The sequence below is a fragment of the Falco naumanni genome, chromosome 5 (genome assembly GCF_017639655.2).
Source record: "Falco naumanni isolate bFalNau1 chromosome 5, bFalNau1.pat, whole genome shotgun sequence".
NCBI lineage: Eukaryota > Metazoa > Chordata > Aves > Falconiformes > Falconidae > Falco > Falco naumanni.
In genome coordinates this window covers 73585684-73613585 of record NC_054058.1, presented here as the reverse complement: position 1 = coordinate 73613585, position 27902 = coordinate 73585684, and the positions used below count along the sequence as shown (strand labels likewise).

At 36.1% G+C, this 27902-nt stretch overlaps 1 protein-coding gene across 8 annotated transcripts in view; it reads right to left on the bottom strand.

Annotated features, from left to right (window-relative positions):
* Nucleotides 1–27902, bottom strand: part of CACNA2D1 (calcium voltage-gated channel auxiliary subunit alpha2delta 1) — a 431936-nt gene that overhangs the window by 38145 nt on the left and 365889 nt on the right. For 3 of the 8 annotated variants that reach the window (XM_040595291.1, XM_040595292.1, XM_040595293.1), the window contains exons 13-22: nucleotides 27037–27115; nucleotides 24963–25012; nucleotides 23278–23367; nucleotides 20568–20636; nucleotides 18846–18920; nucleotides 17465–17539; nucleotides 13629–13685; nucleotides 9714–9770; nucleotides 8554–8625; nucleotides 1945–2006 (exon numbers count right to left, since the gene is read on the bottom strand). In XM_040595291.1, coding sequence (XP_040451225.1) covers nucleotides 1945–2006; nucleotides 8554–8625; nucleotides 9714–9770; nucleotides 13629–13685; nucleotides 17465–17539; nucleotides 18846–18920; nucleotides 20568–20636; nucleotides 23278–23367; nucleotides 24963–25012; nucleotides 27037–27115 — 686 coding nt within the window. Of the gene's footprint in view, nucleotides 1–1944; nucleotides 2007–8553; nucleotides 8626–9713; nucleotides 9786–11707; nucleotides 13686–14421; nucleotides 15012–17464; nucleotides 17540–18845; nucleotides 18921–20567; nucleotides 20637–23277; nucleotides 23368–24962; nucleotides 25013–27036; nucleotides 27116–27902 lie in introns of those variants that run through there. The other 5 variants (XM_040595294.1, XM_040595296.1, XM_040595295.1 and 2 more) reach the window with 4 other exon arrangements.

Genomic DNA, 27902 nt, shown 5'->3' with positions numbered 1-27902 from the left:
AACACATTTAGTATCCCTACTAATTTAGTATTTGTGTAACACAAGCCAGAGTGATCATTGCCTGCAAAAAACACCACATACTACCGCACTGATATGCCATGCATGGCATAATGACAGACTTTTTGTACTAATAAAACAACTAATGATCGGATGTTTGTTAGGACAAATCGGTGTTCATTAAGAAACATATCTGTCAATATCTGAATTCGTATTACGTTCAAGACGAAAAATATTTTCTTGAATCATGCAGTCACCACTAAAACCTTTGAACATCATTGTGTAATAACATTTTAAGATTGGCAAAGCATTTGCAATGTATTTTCTTTTCAATTATAGTTAGTTTTGTTCAAAAAATATAGGATTTCTTTCTGCAACTAAATTCAATACGTGTGTAGAGAGTTCAGTTCCAAAAAAGTTAGTAAAGGACAGGAGGTATGAGTAATCATTAAAGTGGTACCATCTCCCATATTGCATCCTTAATTTTAGCACTCTGATTTCATCACTGTAGAGCTGCAATGCTTTCTAATGGATAGCTGCAGAAATTAACATTTAAAAAGTTGTACAATTGAGTCATAAATGAGATGACCTTTAATGATACTTTTGCCACTTAAACAGAATGTAAATGAGATGCTGAATATTTAGTGATAGCCTTCTATCAATTCTCCTCTAGGGAAATCAGTAGCAGTTTACCTGTCATTAACAGTTACTGCTAGTAGAAATTGCTAATTAAAATCTATAATTTTATGTTTAATAGGTTTTCTGCAATGTGACTCCATGGATTTATTGCTGTGTCTCATGCCAGGGAGCTCAGTAAGAATTAAGAAGTTGTATAAATCAAATTTCTTTACTGGTTGCTAGATGGCATAGTCTGATAAAAAAACTTTCTTTTCTTACAGAGTAAAAAGATCGAGGCAGTTCATTATAAAAATAGGATGCTGAAGAAAAGATCCTACATTTGCATTCTCTTGCTAAAATGGATTTATTTTGTTTTATGTACGACTTAACATTTACATTCTCATTGGCTGTACACCTGTGTAGAACGTAACAGAAAATGGGAACCGGCTTGGAAGAGGACTACTGTAATTCACCACAATAAAGATACTGTTTTGGTAAAAAAAATGACTCAATATCTATACCATGTAGTTTTGAACTAGAGTAGTTTAACTTTTCTGGAACTTGGTAAACCTTAACTTGTTTTGGGTAACATCCAGTTTCTACATTCCTTCTAATGGTACAGAGCTGTATGCTTAAATGAGTTTGGAATAGTATAAACACCAACATTGTGTTCAAGGGGGGACGTGCTTTCACCCATTACTCCATTTGCTCCTGCCACCATTCACTATTTAGTTTTTACATACAAAGCAGTGTCAGTGCTAAATAGTTTAAACTTGTCACAAAAAGATACAGATTTCAGAGGTAATCAGTAGCACGGTTCCTGGCCCTAAGATCTGACATAAAGGTTAGCAAAGTCGTGATATAAGCAATGGCTGTGCCTGAAAAACATTTGCACAAAATGTGTCACATTTTTCATTTAGACCAAAATATAGCATCTTTGTTTTTAATATTAAACATATTAAGCATATTAAAACAAGAACATGGAGACAAAAATCCAAAGAAAAGATGAAAGAAGAGGAGAAAGCATATAGTTAAGAATCAAAGTATATGGTGACATCAATTAATCATAAAAAGCATTTTTTTTCCTGCATGCTGAAATACGCTAGTGATAAATCTCAACAGCTGAATGAAAGACTGAGTTTCTGGTCCTTACACAGAGCCACAATTCTGAACTGTAAAGCTGTAAAGGAACCCAGAAAATCCTAGAGGCCTGGACAAAACATGCTCTGGTCCTGACTAAGCTATTATAGAAAATGTAATGCTAAATCTATTAATCAAAATAAACAAAAAGGACATTTAACTACACAGAAGTCAGAGAACATGAATTACCTGTAATCAGTGCCATTCACAGCTGTCCATGTATATGTTCTGTTTCCTTTATCAATGTATCGCTACAAAGAAATATGGTTAAAAAATAAATTAACAACTCTGGAGCTTCAACAAGCATGACCTTGTCTTGAGAAATACAGTGTAAAATCAAATACAAATCTGTTGAAATTCTATTTATTGTTTTGCTAAAAGCATGAGTTGAGCTGCAACTCCTTTTCTTAAACATTTTCCGAACACATTATGCAAAAGAATCACCTATATCCTTTTTACTGAACATTAATGAAATGCAAATTTAAATAAAATGAGTCAAACATGACCTAGCATTTTCCCTTTTAAATTCATTAGCCGGGCCTATGCAAACTTTTTTCTATGTAATTTCAGTTTGGTAAATCATGCTGTCTCCTTCATGGACCATTTTGCAGTTAAACTATGAAAAGGAAAAAAACTTCAAATATAAAAAGACTTTGTAGGTAACTCTTTAACAACAGAAACACCCCATGCCTGTCCTTTCAGGTCACAGTACCACTGGCTAAATGCATTTAAATTTGAGACATATATACAGAAACAGACAGGCAATTCTCATGGTATAGGCACCCCATGCTAAATTTACATGTGTTTCTAATCTTATTAGGGGGGTCTTGAATTTGTGAAAAAATGTAAATGAAGTAAATGTTTATTTTTATATAACTTAATACAGGAGGATAACCTTTACCATTTGTTTTCTTTTGGTATGAAAAATAATGTGATAGACACAGTTCCCTATAGATTTAATCATTAGTGCACCTGGCTGACATTGTTTTACTCAGTTTTCCACTTTGAAAAATACAAGTTTATGCCAGCTGCAACATATTACTATTTGACAAACAGATATTTGTAAGTATGCCAGCAATGAAGTCTGGGAAACTGTTGCAGTACAACATTACAAACATTGGTGAAAGGTACCACAAGTATACCACAGATGTATACTAAACGCCTACATCTACATTCTCCCTTTCCCTGTGGTAAAACAAAAGCGTGAAAATGAGTGTGGTTATGAAAAAGAGGTGTCTTCCTTGACATTTATAATTTGAAACCTTTGCATTACCCAGCTTCTGATTTTCAGTACAGCACGACAGTGTAAATAATTTAATAATCACTTTGGAAAAAAAAAAGAAAAATAGAAAAAAAAGGAAAAGGTAGGAAAAAAAAAAAGGTGCACATTTCAGTGTCTAATGCCCTGATATATTTCATATTCAAGGTAAAAAGGTGGCTGAAGAGATCCTTATGCAAGCCTATTTATATTTAATAACGTGCCTATACTATTACTTCAGCTCAAGAATAAGTAATGCTTGAACGTAGCACTGGCAGTCCCTGCAAACCAGGCAGAGCACCAAGGGTTGCACTCCGTGTACGCTGGCAAGAGAAAAGCAGTGCCCAAGGTGGAAGGGAAGGAAGAGAAGATGAGAAAATCTGGGTTCTTGTTAAATCCTGTTGCCACCATGCGGCAGTGTGCTCACTCCCCTGTCTCCCCATCCTGACCTTTATTTCCCTAAAAATGAACCACCGAGGGTGGTGATGGCGCATGCCTCTGGTCCAGATGGCTGTATTCACTCGAAGTGGCTTTAGGGGGTCGACTTGGGCAACATGCTTATCTCACAAAACATAACTGATGCCGCCTAACAATCAATCCAACTGAGTGATGCCCAGGGTGAGGTGGGGGCCTCACAGCCCCTTGCTTCAGTAAAAGACAGGAAGACCCGTGTATGCCTGTACCAAACCCCCCACCCTATGCTGAGCTGTCGGGCCTCCCTTGCCTTCCAGAACTGACAATCCTTGCTAAGGACCCCTGGCACACAGTATTTGACTTGGTCCCACCTCACCATGGTATTTAGAATCCTCTGTTTTGAGGAAGAGAACTCCAACTATTGGATGGGTTGATGGGCTTGGATGTCTCCTCCCCAAGAAGGGACCTCTTTGGTAAGACTTGTGCCTCTGAACACCTGGTGAAGTATTGCTAATAAAAGTGCTAAACTCTCAAGTTGCACTTGATTGTTGAAGTAACTGCATTTCTCAGCAGCAATTCTGAATTTGTTATATCTGTGACTTTAATAAATCATCTTTTTTTTTTTTTTTTCAACTTTGCGAAACTCTTTCTGGGAAAGTCCTTGAGAGGGCTCTGGGAGGCAAATGTTGACTGATGAATGGACGTATCCTTTAGGCCTAAACCACTGACTAAGTCTGAGACTAGGATTGGATCTAGCTGCACCTAGACTCCTCTCTGAGGAGTTTACAAAGAAAGAAGATCCCTTCTGAACCTTGTGACTCAGTGGGAGGGCTCTTCTGATCCCTGGCCACACTCATACCCATTATGTGACACATCAGCACTGTAAACATGCTCAAAAGCAAATTGGCTGAAACTTCTCTTCAAAGATAACTCAGCAGATCACATGTCCTCATATGTCACACCCCATTTACCTTTGTCTATTTCATTACTGAGTGGTTTGAGACCACCTCATCCCCAGCTGGTCACTGCCAAAGAAACTACACATATTACTGCACTTTTTGTGACCCTTCAGTTTTCACTACTGCCCACTCCAGCTGCCCAAATGTGGCAATGCTTTTGTTCCTATGGCATCTTCTCTGTTAGTTGGAAAGCCCCTGAGGCCTTGGGAGACTCCAGCGCACCCCACCCATGCTTGCTATGAGTCCAGTCTCTATGCTGTAGTATGAGGTCATCTCCCAAGACACTGCTGGGGCCAGCTGCAATACAAAAGGAAAGCAATGCAAACTTAAACCAAAAAGCAAAACAAAAAGGACATCAATTTTAAGCCTCAAGATTACAACTGTCAGTTCAGAGCGACCGACAACATCAGCCCTTTTAATAAGAAAATATATGAAGCTATCAAGTCCTAAGTGATACATGGCTCATGCACGGACTGTGGTCTAAAGCAGCTTTGTTCTGGGTCTAGCAGCCTGGAGCTGGGAGGCTGCAATGGCCTGAAGCAGTCACCATCACTAACCATCTCTGGCTGCTCCCTTCTTCTCCCAGAGAGGTCTGAGTAGCGGAAGAAATCTTGGGCCATGATGCAAAGGAAGGTGAGGGAAATTAATTTCTTTGGGCACTTGAAGCATCTGGGATCACAAGGCTTGGGATATTCTATTCAAATAGACTGTGGTCTGGGCCATATATAACTGACATACTGTCATGCACACAGGGATGCTACATTTCCCTCTGCCTTGATGCCGTAGCTGACTCCAGCATTTGCAAGTGTAACTGCTTATTCTCCCTCCCTCTTTGGGCAAACAGTTGCAGGACCAACTGCTTCACGTCTTTTTTATCACACAAACCGAGAAATTCAAGCACAGCTTGAGATCTCTTCAACAACGTTGCCATGAATGCAATTTCTTGTATAACCCAAATAGTGTTACTGTAGTTTTATGACCTTCTAATTCTCCTTTTTCTAACAACCTACACAAAGACCTTTTCACCCATAGGCTTGGAAAGGCACTCCTTAAACAAAACAATTACATAAATCTGAAAAAGTCCAAGTGAGTCTCTGCCTTCGGGAGCAGTTTATCCCCAGCTGAGATGCCAGCGGGACTTTGGACTCACTGGCAGCAGGTCAGGAACGACCCAGTCTCCCATCAAAAGAGGGGAACAGGCTGGTGGCTTCCTAGACAGGATGAGCTCCTGACACAGGTGAGGTAGCAGAACTGAAATGAGATGGGCTTTACCCTCATTGTCCCAGGAACGCCCTATTCATTCACCATCCTCCAACAGTGGAACCATCGAGGAAAAGGCACATTGTTTTTGCACAGCAGGATTTCTCCATAGATGGTAAAGCAGCATTGTAAAGCCTTACTCAAGAGGCCTGGGGTGGGGGCTTCATTGTGAGAAAGCACAAAAGACAATCCTGGCAGAAGGCAAGGGGATGCTGGTGCAGGTGTCTGCTTTAGAAAAACATGGGAAGAGGTGAAAGGCAGCAGGAAGATGGATATAGAGAAGTAGTGTGGGCACATTTAATGAGATCGTAGGACTCCACAGCTTCTAGGACCATAACTCAGAGGCACATTTTGCACCTGGACAATGTAAGTGCATAAGGCTTGAGCTAAGTTGACCTCCCTCACAGAGACTAAAGTAGGGAAGTACGACTGCTGCCTACATGATTACATGATCATCATTATCATCATTTTAGCTAAGATCATCTACAGTTACATTTGTCCACCCCCACTGTACCTGAGGTTCTGTACTCAAGAAAAGAGTCTGCACTTTCTGAAAAGGGCATCACAAGGAAGGCAGACAGTGCCCAACACAGAGTCAAAATCCCCTAGACTCTTCAATACAACAAAATACTATGACAATCTTTCTGCAACAAAGTCACAATCTTGTTAGCACAGAGTTAAATGAATATACAGATTTTAATCTGTCTCCTCACAGGTGGACACACATGCAAGTAAAGCCACTGGTCTCCTCAATGACACCCACAGCTCAGGTGTAAAAAATGCCTCTGATGGATTTGCAGTCAAGAAGATCTTGAGTATGGCTTGAGCACATCCTTATTTACACTTCTTTTAAAATACAGCATGAGAACCAGCACATTTTTTCAAATCCAGTGTAGATACTAAGAAGATGAGGAACAGTCATAAGATGTCCAGCTCTGGAGTCCTCAGTACAGGAAAGGCATGGACTTGTTGGAGCAGGTCCAGAGGAGGGCCATAAAAATGATCAGAGGGATGGAACATCTCTCCCATGAGGAAAGTCTGAGATAACTGGGGTTGTTCAGCCTGGAGAAGTCTCCAGGGAGACCTTATTGCAGCCTTTCAGTACTTACAATGTGCTTATAAGAAAGAGGAGGACAGACTTTTTAGCCTGTTGTGACAGGACAAGGGGTTTTTACACTAAAAGAAGGTAGATTCAGACTAAGTATAAGGAAGACATTGTTTACGGTGAGGGTGGTGAAACCCTGGCACAGGTTACCCAGAGAGGTAGTGGATGCCCCAGTCCTGAAAATATTCAAGGCCAGGTTGGATGGGACTCTGAGCAACCTGGTCTAGTTGAAGATGTCACTGCTCACTGCAGGGAGGTTAGACTAGATTATCTTTTAATGTACTTTTCAATCCAAACTATTCTATAACTTTATGATTCTAAGTTTGTTCCCAAAGGTCTGTTGCAGAACCAAGTGACCATGAACTTGACATTGTGAAATCACAGCATGGATGAACAACTAAGGCATGTTTCAGAAAATCCAGCTCCATTTTCAGCCTCATCTAACAAAGAAAACATGTGCATTGCCACAGATTTTCACCCACAAAGACAAGTAAGTTTCTACCTTGTTTAATGCAAAAATAGACTAGGACTATGAAATATTATTTTTTTCTGTATCAGAATGAGAATAAGAATAAAAGAATCTTCTCTCAATGCAGAATTGAGTCAGAGGACTACTGGTAATGGGAACTTCCCATCATTGGATGTTGCTTGGTGTAATCTGACCAAAATTTAAAACAGAGTTTAAAAATTGTGACCATCTATTAGACATTAAATAGAATATGTGCTGGTTTTAACAGAATAAACACCCTTAAACTCTGAGGCCTGATTTCCTATCAATTTAACCTGATTAAATACTATAGCATGTGCCTTGTGAGAAGGAGAAACCTTTCATTGGAAGATTCTGCCATTTAAGTACAAAGAGCAGAGGCACTGGAGATATCAAAGTTACAGAAGATCAACAAGACAGGACAGCTAATACTACACATGAACAAATAACTGCACAGTTCCAAGCAGTTCTGCTGAGTATTGTTATGGTGTGCTTATATATAGAAGTGTAGTGCAGCGTCTGCTTGATGTTATATTTGCTTCACATTCTTCTGCCAAGTCATTAAACTATCTATCTTCATGTTGTTTTACATTCAGAGTAAAACAGTTTTTAAAAGCTGTTGTGGAACTGTAACTGTGGGGCACACCCTGGACAGAACTGCTCCTTTGGCACACCAGTCATGATTTCTTCTCATTAAGGTCCCCAAGAAGTAAAGCATACATGTAAGGATCCATATTAAATCTGAGTATTTCCTACTGCTAGGAAATGTGTCTGTCTTATTAAAGAAACCATGAATCTTTATCAGGAATGAGCATTTTGGACAAGAAAATAAAGAAATCAAAAATCTGTTCAGAAAGCAAAAGGACATAATATAACTGTAGGATTAATTCGCTTATCCCAAAGATTCTTCATTTATGGCGTATAAATATTATATTTTTTTCTCACTACTTTCTTGCCATTCAACCACAGTACAAACTACCAAACCCATCCTCACACATCTCCACAAGCAAATTAAGTACTTTGTTTTAGGATTCATACACAGAAGTAGGCTGGGTCCATTTTCTGGTGAACAGAGTGTAAGACCTCATCAACAACTGCCTGACTAATGATGTACCAAAGCAACCAAGAAACAAAACAATTCTGCTTTTCATAAGTACATAATTTCTCTTACTATAAGCCAATACAACTAGCAAATCTAGATGGATAAATGATACAAACTGACATTACAAAATGAACATCTTTTCATCATTTCACAGAACTTTTCTTCTTTTGTTTGTTCCTGTACATGTAGTAATTGCCTGTGTTCCTATCTTACCTCATCTTGGGACTTGACCAGTGTTTCAAATGTTTTTTCTCCGCTTTCTCCATCTATCATTTTTTTCCGAATCTATTGTCAAGGAAGAAAAAGGAAAGAACAGAAAGATCTAGGAGTTGCATGTAAACATGAATAATCTTCTCAGCAACCCAAAATATTTCATAAAGACAGAAAATGGTAATGCATGCGAAAGTCATAGCTCTTAAAAAGTAAGTTAAGTTTACGGTTTTCAGATTTTTCTGATTTGAAGTTGCTCTATCCAAATATATACTGAAACAGTATAGAGTTATGAAGCAGCAGTTCTGGTAGACTTTGCACAGCAAGACTGTCCCATAAAACCCCTTGATGTTGGGCACTAGAGAGAATTTGAATTCTGTGTGGATGAGAAGGATTTTTGTCTAGCATTTCTTGTGCTTCCCAGCACATCTACGTGATTCTGGTAGCAGCAGTGATTCACAAATCATTTTTACACCAGTTTGACAGTAATTTCTCTCTGAAGCAGGTGTTTCAAAGAAACTTAAGGAAGAATTTAACAGATACCAAGGAATGCTGATTAGTGTAATTATAAAAGAACCATTTCAGACAAAGCAGAAAAAAATGTTTAAAAATGTAAAATGTTTTAAAAGCCTCCATTTTATTTGACAAAATAGCAAACTATTTTTTTTAATATTCTCATTTCTGAATGTATTACAAAATTAGTAACTGAAAAATATACAAAGGAATTAATTTGCTGTCAACACAACTTTATTGCTCGGTTCTCTCACCACAGCAATATCCTTGTGTTAGTAAGAGAAAGGGAAATACTTATAAAGTATTTCAGGTAATATATTAATATCCCATTAAGAAGTGTTCTGTTCTAAAAATTTTTACAAGCCCCCTCCCCAGGAATTGCCACTAAATGAAGAAGAATTAAATGGAAATCATGGTGTCTTTAAAAATGAGTGGAATATAACGCATTGCCCTTGCCTACGAATGATACCAGGCCTCAATTTGCTTCATTAAAACTTCACCTCTCTATAAAGTCATCATCTTGACAAATTTAACATTGAAATTTATAGCAAAATATATACCTATTCAAAATCTAGAACATAAATTGCTTTTCAGTTATTGTACAGTGAAACACAAGTTGCAACAGGTACTGAGAAACCAGGTACTCTCACCTCAACTTTAATATCATTTTCCAATTCAGCATCTAGAAAATCCAGCGTAACAGGCTCCTGGGATTTAGGATTCTGAAGCAGAAGATATTGAATGATTAAATAATAAAGACATAGTACCATAATGTTACAAATCATTCTAATCCCTTAATTTCAAAGTAAGCTACTTAACTAGGCTTACTTACCCATCTATTTCAATCTCTTATAACATGAAGTACAAGTGGCCCTTTCTCATTTATTTTATTTCATTGGGCAGAGAGGTTAATTAGGTAAGTAAAAATCGAATTAACACTAACAGCCAGTGTCCGTCTACAGTCTGTCATGTATAGGGCTCATGCTGGGAAGCTGCTTCCCCTGTTGCTGGTATGTCACACACTAAGTGGGAGAAGACGCATCAGAGGAAGCATCAGATGTGAATTTTGCATTAGGTGCCCTGCCTCTGAGAAGGGAGAGAGAAATCTGGGGGAGTTTTCCAGCTGACCGGTAAGATGGGGTAACTGTATTCTTCTGCAACGTTGCCAAAAGCAGAGTACAGACTTGCTGTCATGAGGTGGGAATGAACTGTGGTTCAAGACTCAAAGCAGCAGCAATTACAGCAACCATTTTTTTTTTTCATTGTTATAAAAAAATAAAATTCACTTTTATTGTCAGCTTTACAGGTTTTCCCTGAACACCTTGCAGCTTTGAATGTGTTTCTCTTGACAACAGTACTGTTGCCTCAGTTTAAGAGATGGAAACCTGTAGCACAGAAATACTGCAACCCAGAAGCTTCAAGACCTAAGAAACATGATGTTCCTTACAACATGATGTTGACCCTCGACTATGGAGCACAGAGAAGTTTGGTGGTCTGCATCTGTAGTAACCCTGGTCCCGTAGTGGTGTGGGAAGACCACTGTAGCTCTGCTGAAGTAGCTCAGATCACCCTCCAGCCTCTGCTCCTGTCTCAGTTGTAGTCTGCATTTACTTGGACAGAGCCATCTTCCATATGAGTTCTTAGGAACCCAATGTTGTTTGTTTTTTGAGTAATTCTGGCTAAGCCCCATTGACTTTGTATCACCTGAGGTGTAAAAATCCTCAACCCTTATCACTCAGCACCCACCTAATGAAGTATCTTTAGAAAAAAGATATGGAGATATATTATTTAACCATTTACATCTGATAGTTTAGAGTAGAAGATGAAAAAAGTCCTTTTCTTTTTTTAATTGATAATAATTTACTTTGTGTAACAGGACAGTGCATACATGAAAGGATCGCAGGGCACAGTTTTCTCAGTAACTGTTTCTCATACAAATATCAACACAAAAATTGTCATCAGCTAATTTATTTCAAGACTAGTGTAATTTCTGATAGCGACATTTTTAGGGGATTTCAGTGATTCAGCTATAATAATTTATTTACAGGGTAGACTAAAGTCCCTTCTTTCAAAATGGTGATTATATTTCTCCCATCCTAACATTCCTTGGCAAAGTTACATGATAAAAGTACATGTGAATACTATATCAAAGAATGCAAGCATGTTTTGTCAAAATATCTGTAGGTATTTCCAGTTTTTACTGGAAAAAAGTAACACTGAACAGCTGCTAAAAGATATGTTTGTATCAGGAGGACTATTGAGGAACAAATATACATGTTTCTGGGTATATGGAATCATTTCTGTTCTTAGCAAGTAAGGCTTAATGTCTGCTAAGAGAACAGCCAATAATTTTTTTCTCGGAAAGACAATATGCACTAGAGAGACTGCAGACAAAGATTCCGGATATTTCTTTTAAATGTCTACTGATAACTTCAAATAAATTTTTATGTTCCTATTTATGTAAGATAGATAAAACTAGCAACTTTAATATAATATCATTAACATATGCTCTCTATTAATTCAAAACAATTTAGTTACTGTTATGCAGTTGCCTTTCCCCCCCCCAACAAATCCACACTCTTAAAATAAATACCAAAAGGAAAAATGTAAAAATAAATTAAAAAAAAAAAAAACATTTTCTTACATGCAATGGATAATGAATAGCATGGTCAAACCCAAACAGCATGCATGAAGGCATTGGCATGGCAGAGGAGGCATTTATGAAGTTCACATTCCATTCCAACACACAAAGGAACAGAGAAGAAAAGAAATGGTAAAAAAAAGAAAAGAAAAAAAAAGCCATCACATCAAATCAAGGTCAATTTTCATTTCAAATGATAACCTGGGCTAGCCATAGCTGAGGAGTCCCAAAGACAAAATAGTCAACTTTAAAAGGCTGTCAAAATTCAAGTATACATTAACTGTTTGTTCTTATTTTTTTAAGATGCTATATCACCACACATTCTTTAAAAGATACTTATTGACTTTTAATAGATGAAGAAACTAAGCATGTACAGATACATTATATGATGTGCCTGAGGCACAAAGAAATCCATTATCAATTAGCATAGAAAATTCCTAGCCCCGTACTTTAAATGGAAGAGTATTTTCCCCGCTATGTGTTTTTCCCCAAATGTGTTTTTACCCGTATTTGGGCTCCATATTTTTTTCTTCCAAGGTTGCCATTTCATGGGGTTTATTCCAAGCCATGAAGAAACAAACTTACTGTTCAGTTTGCTCTTCTTATCCAGTCATGCATGTGACATGACCAGAATAAGCGCAACACCACCACATTCACCAGCACAACTTAATAAAACAAAACAGAAGTAAATCACTAGCAATGAAGCATGCAAATAAAGGGAGTGCAATCCATTTTCAGCATGACAACTAAAGGCAAAGATCTATTATTTCAGTGGCAAATCAAGAAGGAAACAAAGAAAGAACTGGTGCAGCAACATAAAAAAATGTTCATTGAAGTCATTGTCGTGTGTTTTGGGAGGTCAGTATTCTCACAAATTCTATGGAAGGCCTTCTTTGTGAGTTGCAGGAGTCTAGTTCCTACTCATACCTGCAGTACTAATGAAGACACAGGCTGTTAGGCTTTTAAAATAAATGACGGTAAGAAGGCAGCGAAATTCTGGGCCCCAGAGGGAGACCCAGGAGCATCTGGAGCGGATGGGAGCCCAGAGCTTCTGCTTTCTCCAGTGCACAAACAAAAAATCCAGCAAAGAGGTGGTTTTCTACATGTGGTATAAGTGCAGCCAGTTGATGCTCAGTAGAATCACTGACTTGAATTAGATCAGGATTTTACACCATGTTTTTCACTGATGGTGTTATGCAAGCCACCAGTTTTGCATTATATATTCCCATATGTGTAAGAAATTAACACGGTGTACTGCACCTAATTTTGCTATTTTGATAATTACGTAGTTAATCTATTCCTTTAATGATTTTTAAGTTTTCATTAAGTGTTTTCTGCTCAGGGATTGCAGATAACGTAAAAAAATGTTAGTAATTTTCTTTTCCCTGTTCAGGTTAATGGTGGTTAATTGTCTTGGAGTTGGGTCTGCTGAACTGAAAAACCTGATGTAAACAGTAGATAAAACGTATGCCCTACTCTGACTTCCCCAGTGAAAAATTGAACAGCTCATTCAAATTGTGTGATGTTATACAGCATACACTGTACAATAAAACTTGGCAATAAAGTGGTAAGAATTATCTTCTCTTGACTTTGAATTTATGCAAGCAAAGCTAGCACAAGTAGTCTCTTTTTTTTTTCCCCCAGTTTTCAAATTCATTTCAAAATCTGAAGAATAATTTTTACAGCACGGCTCTAATTAGCACCTATTAGTAAAGCACCATAATTTAATGGAATGCCCTTCACTACAGCCAATAACATGTTTTCTATTATTTAAACAAGGAAGGATGCAAGCTTCATGCTTTGGAAGCTGTCAAAGTAAACAATTCTCTAGTTAGATTTTTCCTAGTAAGCAGGGCAGAAGCTTTCTAATTGTATTTCCAGGTCTACGCATTGTAATGCACTAATCACCTCCATCCAAAGTTACCTGTACATTGGGTCTCCTTTTTCTCAAATTAACTTTTGGTATGCCCACACCAATTTGCTGAAGTAACAAAAAAGCAGTAATTTATATTTTTACATTATTAGTAAACAGTCTACTTATAGAACTGAAGTCTTCCCTCAACATCTAAACTCTCCGTTGCACGTTTACTGGAAGCAGAGACTAGCCCTCATTCTGATCAAGAGTTCTGAGCTCTCTGTCAGAATTACACACGGGTTTTGTCTAGGGAAACAAAAATCAGACATACATTAAATGGTGTGAATTAAATTAACACAGAGCTCTCCCTCCCACATACTCCGCCAGAATTAAAATACAGAATTAGAAGAATTTCACTTTTTGTTTACTGTTGTATCTGCTCTTAAAACCATCTCCTCTTACATTTCTTTCAAAACCATAAACCATAAGACAAAACACTGGACTCTACTGAATGCATCTGGAGTTTTAGAACTACCATTAAAAGGATTTTGAATAGAACCATAATGAAAATTTAGAAGAGAATACTAATCTTTAGACCAGATTAAGAAATTGAATTATTTAATGTTTTCAAATCTTATCTAATTAAGACCAATCTTGTTAATACATGCTTAAGGCACTCACTTCAGTGACTGTTTATTTGGTGGACTATCTACCTGTTCTCTCCCAGGACAATGGGAAAAATACATGCACATATGCACCAACACACACAGAAAACTGGCAGTAAAATATAAATTAGGCACATGTTTAAAAATATAACTAACTACACAAACTTGAAAAATGGTATTTCAAGTACTTTAAAATTACATTAAACTGAAAGTTAAAAAAAAAAAAAAAGGTCTCCTGTGTTATGCTTTGACATAGTTTTCATGTGCAAATAAGAACATGTTGGGAAATTTCTTAATGATTTTAATAAGCTTTTCAACCTGCCTTTTTTTGAATTTTCTCATTTGTGCACACAACTTTACAAGTTCTAACTTTCTACTTGCTTCTTCTTATGAGATGATAATGCAAGAGAATTTCCCAAAATATTGTGTTGAACCAGTTGTGATTTGAGGTAATAGAGTTCAGAAGGAAAGCAGAAGACATTCAGAAGAAGGGACCATTGGAAGCTTAATACACCCTCACCTCTTCAAAGGTAAAGACGTAGTTATGGTTTAGTTTACATCTATTGAAAAATTGCTGGCAAAGAGGGTTAAGATGTTGTTTGTTAATAAGTTAACAGCTACCAGGAGGTTCAACTAAAATTAATATGACAAGTTAAAGAAAGTCCATGAGTTCTAAATAAATCTGTCTTTGTAGTGTACCTTTGTTTTAAAACGTAGTTCTTGTATCAGTCTGAATAGCATGCACCACCCCAAACAAACTGGGAGTGAAAATGTCTAGTCTGTGTAACTGTTAATAACAACAACAATAATAATAACGCATATGCTTAATATTACATTTAGACATTATTCTACAACTTAAAAGATATCACTTATAAAATATCCTTTTTTAAACGTACTCTAAATCAAACATTGGAGCAGTATGTAAAAGCATCTCTGGACTTCCATACCCTTTTAAATGACACAGAGAAACCATGACAATTAGTAACCTCATCACCCATCTCAGCCCGCCTAGGTTTAGTAGGGATCAGGTGTGTTTTTCACTCTCTAAAAAAGGTTCTTTATTCTCCGGTGTTGCGAGTTTGCACTGCAGTATAACAGCACATGAGATGCACAGAACCCATAATCATCAGTTCCTCACCAGATTGTGCCTAAAATGAGAATACTACATTGCTTCATTTTATATTCTTTCTATTAACAAAAATATACTTTCATAAGGAAAAGGTAAATAGACAACTTGCCATCATGTGAATTTCTAATAGTCTCTAATAAAGAAAAGATTCAGTCAGTGATGATGCATATATCAGTCTCGGAATAATTCATCAAGTAAAACCACCAAATCAAAACATTCATGTTTTAACACATGAAAACCTAATGCTTATATCCAGAAACTGGAATCCTTCTGAATTATGAAGGCTATATAATAACTTTATTTTTCTTTTTTCTTTTATTTTTAAAAGGTTCCTTTCAAAATATGTCAAAAGGCATCTTTCTTCAATAGTTAAAATCAAGTTATTCTTTCTTCTCTTAAAAAGTTTTTTTTTTCTTTCTTCTTTTGTTACACACTTGGCAAAAGATTTCAAACATATTCATTACTTCACCAGCAAACTAATTCAAATATTCACAATGCTGCCTTCCTCCAGCTTAAGAATTAAATGAATCATTAAGATATGTAGATGAATTCTTAATTTCTTTTTCTGTCTTTGACAGTTAAAGATGGTGAAGTACTGAACAGGGGTGTGTGCTATCCCTCTTGTAGCTATGACAGGACTTTCTGGTTAAGAAACAAGGCAGGACAGTCACACAGTCAAGAGAGATCAAGGACTTGCTGCTGTTCTGCCACAGTAATATGGCTGGAAGGAATAAAGGCTGACGGATATGCATCCAATTTACAAAAAACCCAGTATTTCCATGCCTAAAGGCAGCAAATACAGGTCTCCATTACTTCAGAAGTTTCTCTGAAGTGTGCTAAGTCCTAAGAATTAAATTAAGAGTAAGGTGCCACTAAAGTTTAAAAGCCTTATTAACCTTATTTGCCTGTGTACTGACAATTGCATTTATCTTGGTCATATATTGCTCAAACCATCTTAATGAGAAATTTTAATACTGACAACTGAACTACATGGATATAGTTTGGTCTTCAGTACAGTAATTGGTTATTATTTCTAATTTTTATCTGTAAATAATCCATATGTTTCAATCAAGAGTAAGTTTTTAAAACTATTTTTAGTTAATTAAATTTTAACTTTGTCTTTTATATAATGCTGCATTTTTGCACTGTGAACTGAATAGGCAAAATTTGCTGAAAGTATGTATCTAATGGAATTAAAATATAAGCATTTTTAAATACTCCACTAAACAGAAGACTGATATGGAGAAACTCTTCACTAAAACAAAGATTAAAGTTCTGATTTCAGAAAAAGAATTATCCATTCATGTATAATTATCTCATCAAAGCCAGGTATGCAAGTTATTTAAGAAGATACAGGTAATGTAGCAGTCCCTACAGGGTCAGGACTACAGTTAATGGATATAAAGCCAGACTGAAATCTTGGGTTTAAACTTTCTGAAATTTGAGGCAAGTTGTGTTCTAATCATATTTAGATAAAGATTTCATCTTTAAAGATGAAAGAGTTTTCTCAAGTTGAACTACTAAAATATCTGGCATTCTGGGAAGGAGTGCTCGGCTAGATTCATCCCAAATCTGCAGCTCACATTTCAGCTCTGCTAACCAGGAAATAAGCAAATAAACAGATACAAAACTACAAGTCAAATACATTGCATTTGCCCCTGATATCTGTTGTTTTGCAAGTATGCAAGTTTCAATTTCTGAAATGAGAAAGCATCACAAAATAAGCATGTGCTTGAGTAAACTCCTCAGTTTACTTCAAGAGCATCTTGTAACACACTGCAAGTTCTTCACAATGACCTTACAGCTATACCACTAGTTGCATTGATATTAATACGAATATTAAAAACTTATTTCATATATATCTAACTGTGCATGCAAATATACATATTTTTAGATTTTTGGTAACCAAATTCAATACAAGTCATTGCTGGCCTTTGTTTGCACTAAAATGGATTTGGATGAAGCCATACATGCACCACAGATTTTCCTGATGCCTCCACAACTGGGAACTCTTTACTATTGCTCTCTAACACTTTCAACAGACCTTAGTTACTGTCATTTCTGACAATGTCCACTTATTATAGAGAAATAAATTAGAAGGTTTTGCCTACCTTTGGTTGGAGATTTGGATGAAGTAGCACATACCCATTAGGATCAATTGCAAAATAGTATCCATTTGGACAAAGCTGAAAGAAAGAAGTGAAGTTTAGCATTTTAAGGTTTTAAGTAATAAAGAAACATTAGTTAATGGTTTTCAAGCAATAGTCACATTGAGGAAAACGTATTGCCTCAGGCATCATCAAAAATGTGAATTATTAACATGGAGAAAATAATTTCTTAATGTCTACTCTCTCAGAATCATAAACTTGGAGAATAAGTTAAGTTGATCGGACCTCTGGAGGTCACCTGGTACAACCTTTCACTGAAAGCTGAGCTAACTTCAAAATAAGATCCAACTTCAAAGTTGAACTAAGTTTCACAGGGTCTTTGCATATCTCCAATGGCAAATGTGTAGCCTCTCTGGGCAACCTGCTCCAGTGTCTAACCACCCTCATAATGACATTTTTTCCTTCTTTCCAGTTGGAATCTCCACTGCCACAACTACTTTGATTGCCTCTTGTCTTTCACTCTTAACCTTCAAGAAATATTGAGGCCATCTTCTCTATAATTCCCGTTAGGTAATCCATTAGGTTCCTTCTACAGTCTGAACAAACTCATCTCTCTCAGCTTCTCCATACGTACCATGTACTCCAGGCCCTTGGCCAATCTAGTGGCTGTGGGCTGGACTCTGCTGAGTGTCTCAGGGTATTTCTTACACTGTGTAGATCAAACTTGGACACAGTACTGCTGATGCAGGTGTTCTCTGCACAGTTGGTCTTCCTTACTGCAAAGGCATGCTGCTGACTTATGTTCAGCTTGTCCTCCACCATGACCCCCAGGCCCTTCCCTGCCTTTGAGGCAGTCTGCCCCAGCCTGTACTGTGGCATGGGAATATTCCATTCTACACGCAGGACTTTGCATTTGCCTTCAGTCAAATTTGTGATGTTCCTTTGCTTCCTCAGCTGTTTTTTTCCACAGTACTAGTTATTTTCTTAGAAATTCTTCAGTCAGATGTCTAAACATATAAATCAATCATACTGAGTACAGTACAGACAGATGTATATTAAAGAACTTTTCTATAAAGAACTGCATTATTATTAGCTGAAATTATCGTGCTTTAAGCTACGTGAAAATAATTACTTGGAATATATCCCCCAATGTAAAAGCTGGCTTTTACAGATGCATCCTGATGGACAATTCACACAGAAACACATATATGGCTGGAGAGAAAACCATCAAAAAATCTGCAACAATGGAAAAGGATATATGAAAAGAAGCCTGCTGGTATTTTGACTTGCGTCCAGTCATTGCTGTATAACTTAGGAAAGAGCATGCACAGGAATCATACATAAATCATACATAAAAAGAAACCACCAAACGCAAGCAACTTACCGTAAATCGGGGTGTCAGTTTTTTTATGTCCTCCAAAGAGACATCAACCCCCATTACTCCAAGAATCAGCTGATTCTGGTAAGATTCCAAAATGTTAGAATATGTTTGACATATTTACACTGCAGAATAACTGCAACAGTCAGTGAATTTTGATTTTGCCTTCATCTCTTGTTTAACAGATACAATTTGAAAAGTTGCCTATTTACTCATGTCTGTTCTAAATATTTTAAATAATATCCAAGACATTCAAAATAACACTCAATATATTCAGAATTTAGTATAAAATATGAAAATTGTTTATGAAGATGAATATGAATGCCTTCCTGGATGAATAAATAGTAAATGCAAGAACAAAACAAGTGAAAGCCAAAGTGACACATTAATATTGCCATTGATGTAGTTACTAAATTACTAGCACCAACAGAGAGCTACTATTGCATGCTTAGGCTGGCAATTGATAAGTGAGACCCCAAAACAATTAACCTATTTTGGCTATGGTATATTGATGATTGAAAAAAACACCCAACAGAACAAAATAAAAACACTGACTAGAACAATCAGTTCCCGTCATTTGAAACTGGGGACTCAGGTACTACATTTACTTCACTTGTTATTTATTTTACTACCACAGAAAAGGAGGGCTGTCATTTAGATGGTATCACCTGAGTCCCTTCTCCATATTAAATAAAAATGGAATAGATATTGAAAGATGCATCTTTCAGTCTGTAACCTAAAATTCAGGCAGAGACGTAAGTTAAGCAGATTCAAGTTCTCCTTTTGTTCCTCTGTAGTAGACAACGGCTGCTTTACATCTCAGAAAGACACCCTTTGATAATCAGTAGTCTCTCACTTTGCAACCACACTCAGTGAATTCCAAGCATTATCTTGTAGATAAGATTATGAAACTTTTCTTTTTTTTGTTTTGTTTTTAAAGGGAAAATACGTCAACTATTCTGAAAGTAAATTAAATAAATGGCAGTTATCTAATTTGTATTTATCTATTCTAAGTCTAGGTAATATCTGAAAAAACAAATGAAAGAATATCTTGCCTAAACTTCTGTATATTTTGACCTGAATGAACACAAGTATTACACCAAGCGTAGAGTATTTTACAACACACTGTAAAGCATATTTTAAATCTGATTTTTTAAAAGCAGAATTTGGATTTTGTGACGAGGACATAAATTGATTCCATATCAGCGAGTAATAGGGATGGGTAATTTTATTTATTTGATACTTAGATTTTAATCTAAGTACACTGTGCTATTTTCTGTTATCATTACAAACAATTTAAACTTTCTACATCATTGCTTTTTACCCTGAAATGTCATAGCTTCATAGAGTTGTTGTAAGTTCATGTGTATGTTCCTTTCTTGTCAAGGCCTAAATAATATAATCATCTACTTTCCATGTATTGAGCACTTAACACATTCCCACTGCCACCAGGTCACAGAGATGGATAAGGGAATGCCATACCCTGAAACTGAGAACGGAAAAAGGGTGATGTGCATTTTCTTGTTCCCAGGAGGTTATCAGGTAACTAGTGACGACCCCTTTGTGTCTGACATACAAGACAATTAAACTGTAGAAAGCTCTATGGAAAGACATGTTTTTCAAGGAGTTCAGCATTAAATTTAATTCAGATAACTTTTGGGGTTTGGGTTGGTTTTTTTGGGTAGTTTTGTTTGTTTGTTTGCTTGTTTTCTTTAAGTAACAGCTTACTATTTTCCCATTTTGTTCCTTTGTCAGGTTGAAGACAGGTAGAGTTCCTGTGATCACAAGGCCCAGCTCCTAGGAAATAACCACATACAGAGAGAAGAATAATGACTTTTGAGTTAAATAACAAATATTGGAGTATAATATATTAGAACAAACAAGGAGTTACTGTAGTTAAACACTAGATTAGAGTATTGAATTTTAGTTTGTAAAAAAAGAAAAAAAAAGTAATACTTCATTGATTTATACAAAAAATAATTTTTTTGGTGCCCATGTGTTAGTAAGAATAATAAATTACTTTTTAAAAAGAGACGGTGTGCAACAATTCAGGATATAATAGTTTTAAAACCCCTAAATTTTATGAAAACATGTTTACAGCTACAGTACCCACTATGCTAAAAAACCCAGATAGCTAGAGTAAAAATATATAAAATAAAAAGGAAAAAAAAGGAAAAAGCCAAAACAAACTTAGAAATGCTAAATAGGTTTTCAGCAGATACATACAGGCAAAATCAACAGAAAAATCCAACAGGTAATGCTACTAGCTTCCATACCATCACTACTTTTCAATGGCTTGCAATAATGTCTATCATCAGTTTTGCAAAATCACATAGTCTCTTCTGGTACTGAAGCAAAGAATTTGCACTTACTTGGGATGATACAAGAAATTTCTTTTTCTTTTATTAACCGTCACAACTCATACTTAATACAGGATCCAGAAAACCATGCATTTAGATAGCTCAAAAAGTTTGGCTTCCCCCCCCCCCCCCCCCCCCCCCCCCCCCCCCATTCTAAATTGTCCACAAGGAGATTTCTACCTTTATTTTTTGCTAATGTTTGGGGTTTATTTCAATCTTTTTTCCCCTCACTGATGCTTACTCTTTCCATGTATTTTCTTGAGGAACTGTATAACTTTTGCCCCTTTGTTTCATTAGAAAAAAATAAGCGAGAAAACTTTCTTAATCCACCCTGATGAAATCCATTCCCCATTTGCCCAGTCCAGTAGTGCCTTTTCGAGTTTTAAACCATCCTTCGTGAACTTAATTTTGTGTATCAAATGAAAGGTGATGAACTCAAATGAAAGGTGATGAACTTAGAGTTAGCAGTGTTACAAACAAGGTGAAGAGAGGGAGAAGTGAACTTTTTAGGAGTATTCTAAGAAGCAAGAAATGGAGATCAATCAGAAGGAGAGCTGGGTATCTTTTAGAAAGAGCATTGATGAGATATATAATGAAACAGGAGCGGTACGTATGGGGGACAACACCCTTCCCCTGCCTCAAAATGCACAGTCAGAGAGGACAATAATTGTGAACAAATTGTGACTAACTAGTAAACCTAAAACTATCTGAAAATTCTGGGGTTATCCTGCAGAAAGTGAGGGCACAGCAACACTGTAACAGAACCTGAAGAAACAGGGCAAGAAAAGTGGTGTGAATTGCCACAAATACATCAAATTATTACAGTCTTGAAAGAGAGCCTCAAATGAAAGTACCACTTTAGGATTTCATAACCTGAACAACTGAAATACGGCCTCATGTAATATACTTCCCATTATTTTAGTCTTAGCCCCAAAACAGCTGCTGGACAGTATAAGAAAAAGGATAAGAAAATGTCCAGTGAGGCACAAGCAGATTTGCTTTAGGAATTTTAAGATAAAGAACCAGTGCAACAACTTAGGTCCCAGTCTCTCCTAAAACCAAGAATCAGGAAAAGGCTCCAGAGTGGATAAGATATACCTGTGCCTCATCTGTGCCTCTCATCTGTGATGTAAAAGTCCACAAATTTCAGTCTTTATCTCAACAGTTTAGCTTGGGTTGTCCTACTTTTTATAAATATCTATGTATGCACACACACAAATACATATATATATATATATAATTCCATATCCACAAACACACATATATAGCACATGAATCAAGAAAAGGTTGAAGGAAAGACTGAAAGTACAAAGTAACACAACAGAAGCCTGCAGGTATCACTCGTTTTACTTCACAAAACAGATCCCTTTCTATCCTCAGCTACAAATTTAGCTTTGGCTTTACAACAGGATATGTACAGAACATATGAACTTTCGTCATAACATCCTTTATGTTTCCAGTAAGTACCTCAACAGTAACCAAGAAAACATGGTTAATGAACTTCTGGCCATTGAAATTCCAAAGAAAAACTAGTTCCTCCGTGTCACGCTCAGTTCCATGATGTGTTGATAAAAAATTTACAGTAATGCTGAATGACAGGAAGAAGTGGATTTTGACATGACATTAGATGACCATGCGAACTTGGATAAATACATGGCTCCAGATGACCATTTTGCAGTAATTTTTTGCCTAGTTAGAGTTACTCAGAAGAAGGTTATCTAGAGCAACAGATTAGATTGCTGCTAATAATACTTAGTATTTCGTAGTTTCCTGAATATGTTTGTTTTACAAGACCAAAGTGATAAATTCAGCGGTAAGAAAAACATTTCATATATCTTTTTGTTTATTTCCTCATTATATACACTGCCCAATTAAAGAAATCATTACCTTGAGCAAGCAAGTAATTACAACAACCGTGATAGTTTAAAGATCCAAGTTCAAAATCTGTACAAATTCCCAGTAACATTGACAGGTTTCATTCTGCCTGGAAACTGAGTCCTCAGAACTTTGGAAAAAGGACCTTTATAGTTCTGATTTGCTAAGATTCTTCCTTTACTAGAGCTAAACACAGATCATACCAGAGCATCCAGATAGACATTTGTCCATTGGACTTGTTTGGCTTTCTCTCCAGCTAAAACCATCGGTCTTCCCAAAACATCCAGATATTCCTGCCAAAAAGTGTAATAAAGCCATCAGAAGGCAGTTATTATATCAAAGTTCAGAAACAGTATATAAAATAATAATGAATCAAAAACAATTAAAAGATCAGAAAAAGAAAAAAAGGTCAGAATTCACCACTAATACAGGAGTTGTATTTAATTACGTCTTTAAAATTATACTACCCAATAATCAATTTTCAGTTTGAGGTATTTACTGCCAAGGCAATTCCTGTGTTTCAGTCTCAGTCACATGGACCATACACATCCATAACCACTGCTCTCTTTCCACCAAGTGAGAACTACAACTATTTTTGTTCCAAAATTAATTGCTAATGACATAATGAAATTACAAGCAGATCGCTGAACCCAGAAGAGAGAGTGGGCGATGGAGGATGCAACAGCTAGGTATGTTAAGCTCCTACAGCAACTTGCGTAACTTCTATTGAAACAAAAAAAATCAGACTTATAAAACCTCATAGTCCCTGTGTTCCTTCAGTTCAGGAGTATGGGTAAAGCTGGTGATCTTAGGAGATGTCAGACTTCTGGTCTGGTTCGGGAGTGGATGCCATCAAACTTGTTTCAGTCTTCAACTTTTTCTATTTGTCTGATCATATTAGGGATATTTCTTGCCAGACACTATCTGGAAAAGCTTAACAGAATCAAAGGATTCTTATTCAAGCCAAAAAAAGGACTTATTTTCTGCCAAAAAATGTCATGCCTGGCCTTGGAAGGACAAAGAACTGTTATGATATTTCTCCGCTTTTCTGGACATGTGAATGCAGGGACTTTCAGACAAAACTGAAAAGAATATCTGCTCATCTACACTGTCAGCTTGGATCACGTCATATAATGCCAGGGTCCTCCGCCCTTAATTCTCCACACACATCTGCTAAAATATTCCTGCATCCTTTCTGAAGGAAAAAAGCTGTGTCTCTCCCAGACTGGTTGGATCAGTCCAGGAATCTCTCCTACAAGCAGGATGGTACCAGGTCACACTCTTCCTGTTCAGACACTCTAGCAAGAGCTATATGCCCTCCCACACATCCATGGCCTTTTCCACATAATATAAACCCTTAGGATCATGCTAAAAGCATGGCAGGAGGCAGACTATGAATGTTTAGGCACATCATAAAAAATTACTGGGTTTATAGAACTTTATAAAAACATTGCTGTCATGTCTCAGGGTCCAAAAGGGACCATGAAAGGCCAGAAGGAAAAATGAGCCCCAAACAGTCCTTGTGCAGAGGTCTGCAAGATACAGATCTCATCAAATGCTACGTTGTGTGCACATAGCCTGCTTTAGAGGATGCTAGTGTGACTAGTCTATGTGCAAGCTGCCATGGGACAGCTGGCTGGGGAAACAGGGATCACATTTTAAATTGGCTTACTGCAACCAGTAAAAAGAGAAAAGAAAAAAATCACAAAACTTTAACAGAATAATTCTTCATATATAAAAGAAAGCCTTATTTTTTACTGTGGTCTTAATGTAGTGTATCGTAAAATTTAACTGATTCAAACAGAGGTGAAATGTAAGAGAGTTAAGAACAGGAATTAATCCACTTCTTTGTATTATAACTGCACCTGGATTTGGCCAACACACTTACCTGGGTGTTTATTCTTATGGCTCCAATGGATGGAATTTCATAGTAATAGCCTAAAATTTGGAACAGAAATAATGCCATCTTACTACAATATATTGCTAGTCTCTTAATCTTGAAGAATTTAATTTAGCTTGTAATTTCTAAGTTATTTTTTATAGAAATGATCACGTATAAATGGAATACTTTTTTAGTTGATGTCACCACAACACGTAGCCATATATGATGGGTCCCCATGCCATACGGGCCAAGCTAGTTACTCTTAAGCAGTGAGAGTATATAGTGTGTTTCTACTCAGATAACATACTTCTGAATTCCTAGTTATTCTCATGTGCAAGTATATTTAATGGCCATTTAATAGGCAGTGACAGCAACATAATTATATGGGGAATGCATACAGGAATACAAGTATAGCTACAGTCTGCCACAATGGTGAAGTTCATAGTACAAAAAATATAAGGCATTCTGTGGAAAGGATGAAACAATATAATGGGTGTTTCTTCTAACTAAACATCAAAAATGTCTTTAGTCAGCGTTGATTCTATAATTTATTTGTTTTAATCAAAAATATTGCCTGTATGCACTGATAATACTGAAGACAGGCACTGAGATCCAGCTGCAGACCAAGTAAGCTGTAAGTCAAATTGAAAGGAAAGGGGACAGGACTGGAGAGGTAAGAGTACCGAGGTTAGTCATTTACTTTGCCATAAACAATGCATGACTTGATAATAAATTAAAAATTTTAAACAACGAAAAATGAAATAAAACGTTGCTTCTTTGGATGTGCAAACAAATAAACACATCAACTTTGGACAGAATATCATGATCATTTTGCCTCAATAATAAGATGGCATAGGTGGGTCTGCCTTAAGCCAGCTGGTCCTCATTTGTTTTAGAACAAAGGAGTTCACACGCACCCAGTATTTTGAGATACAAAGACGTTGGTCAAAAAATCCCTATTCAAAAAAACAAATGTTGGTTTTCTGTAATTATCTGACAATACAATCTGCTCTTCATGAAGCTGTAGTATCTTGCACATAACTTGCCAGCGTATTGAGGGATTCATGAAGCTATGATACATAGGCTATGTATACAGGCTATGGATTCTTCTATATAATTTTTTTCTCTACCTATATATTTCTCTTAGCTTTGGTTTACATTAATCTCATGCCTGAGAATTGTATCTTAATCTTCTTCCCTGACAGCCTTATTTTTCAAAACCCTTTGTAATTTATCCCACCTCTCACCTCATGCTTCTCACCGATTTGTAAAATACTTTCACATTTTCAGTCATGTCTGAAATTGCTCTATTTAGAATATTGTTTGATAATTTCTCTATTTTCCATTTATCTGTATTTATCTCATATCTCTTCTTCCATAATTATGTTGTAAGTTTTTTTAAGAGACATCTTTCTCACACTCTTTTTAAATGATTCTGACCACATTTTTCATGTAGAAATTCTAGGAGAAAGCATTTTACTTCCTTACCTACAGCTTTTTTACTTTTTTTTTTTTTCCTACATAAAGAGATCAGGGTAAAAATAAAAAAATGTAAGATGCTCTTAGAAGCTGAAATCACAGCAAGAAAAATTTTGATATTTCCATCAAAAAAGGGAAAAATAATGCAAGTCATCTGGTCCCTTTTAAGTTTAGGAGAAAAACAGAAAGAAATCCAACCAGCCAACCAACCAAACAAAAAGTCCCTTTGTCCAGATCCCCTTAATATAAAACAGCTTTGCTTCATTTCTTATCTGTCATCAGTTCCATCTTTTCATAGATGGCTATTACAACAAGCATTCTAAAAACTGAAACATAATATTATTATTTTAAAAAATTGATATTTTTCTTGCAATATAAACTTTTAAATAAAATTATCAGAAATAAATATACAAGCTTATTCTTTTATATATATAATTTCATATACACATTGTTTTGTCAAGTAACTTTTTGGAACTTTTATTAAAAAATTCAATAAAGCTAAAAATCAGGCTGAAGAAAAATCTGTAATTTTTAGAGATTAATAAAGATGTCACCTATCCAAAGATTTAGCAAAGAACAGTCTCAAAAAACCAATCAGTACCTTTATTTTCACAGGCCATCCACTGTATGGGTCCTTTGTCATAATTATGTTGACCAACAGAAAACGTGAACACACGTACCTACGCAAGTTAAAAAACAATGGAAATAACTACATGTAATTAATTAGCTGTGACTCTCAAGTTAATGATATTTGATTTTTTTATACATTTGAACACAAAAAGAAAATGGGGAATTTTCCATTTTTTATCACCACAATAGGTACACTGTTTTATGATATTTTATGTATTCTTATTATTTGGTCCATGAGGTAGAACTTAAGAAGATTCTTCCATATATCTTTCATACTTTAAAGCTCTTACATTTGTTACCATCCATGAACTATTTACATTTCTTTTTCCTTTTCTTAGGGTGGTGATTATAACTCTTCGTGTTTTGTTATATTAGCTGACATGACCTCCTATCAATATTAGACACTCACCAATTAATCAAAATGAACATATTTACTGTAGTAGAATTCAAAACAATGCAAAACTGGATTTTTTAGGATATAAAATAATTTCAGGGAAAGAAATGCAAAATTTTCAGATACTACAGAAAATAAATTCTTGTGTTCAGACTTTCAGTCTTTTTCATATAAAACCACTAAATAAGAACAACAGAGTTTCATAGAAGGGTCAAGCTTCTGATACTCCACTTTAAGCTCTTGATATTTATTAAAGCTATCTGTTTTATAAAGAAAATTTTATTCTGTTTAGTTAATGCAATTCCAATCTATCTCAGCAACTGAGGGGAGTCATAGTTTCAGAAGAATTCACCAAGTTCTATCCAGGTGTTGGACTGAAGACAGGCTTTTCAGCTGAAATTATTTTCCATCCAAATTGTCTGATTCAAAAGAAAAAATAAAAC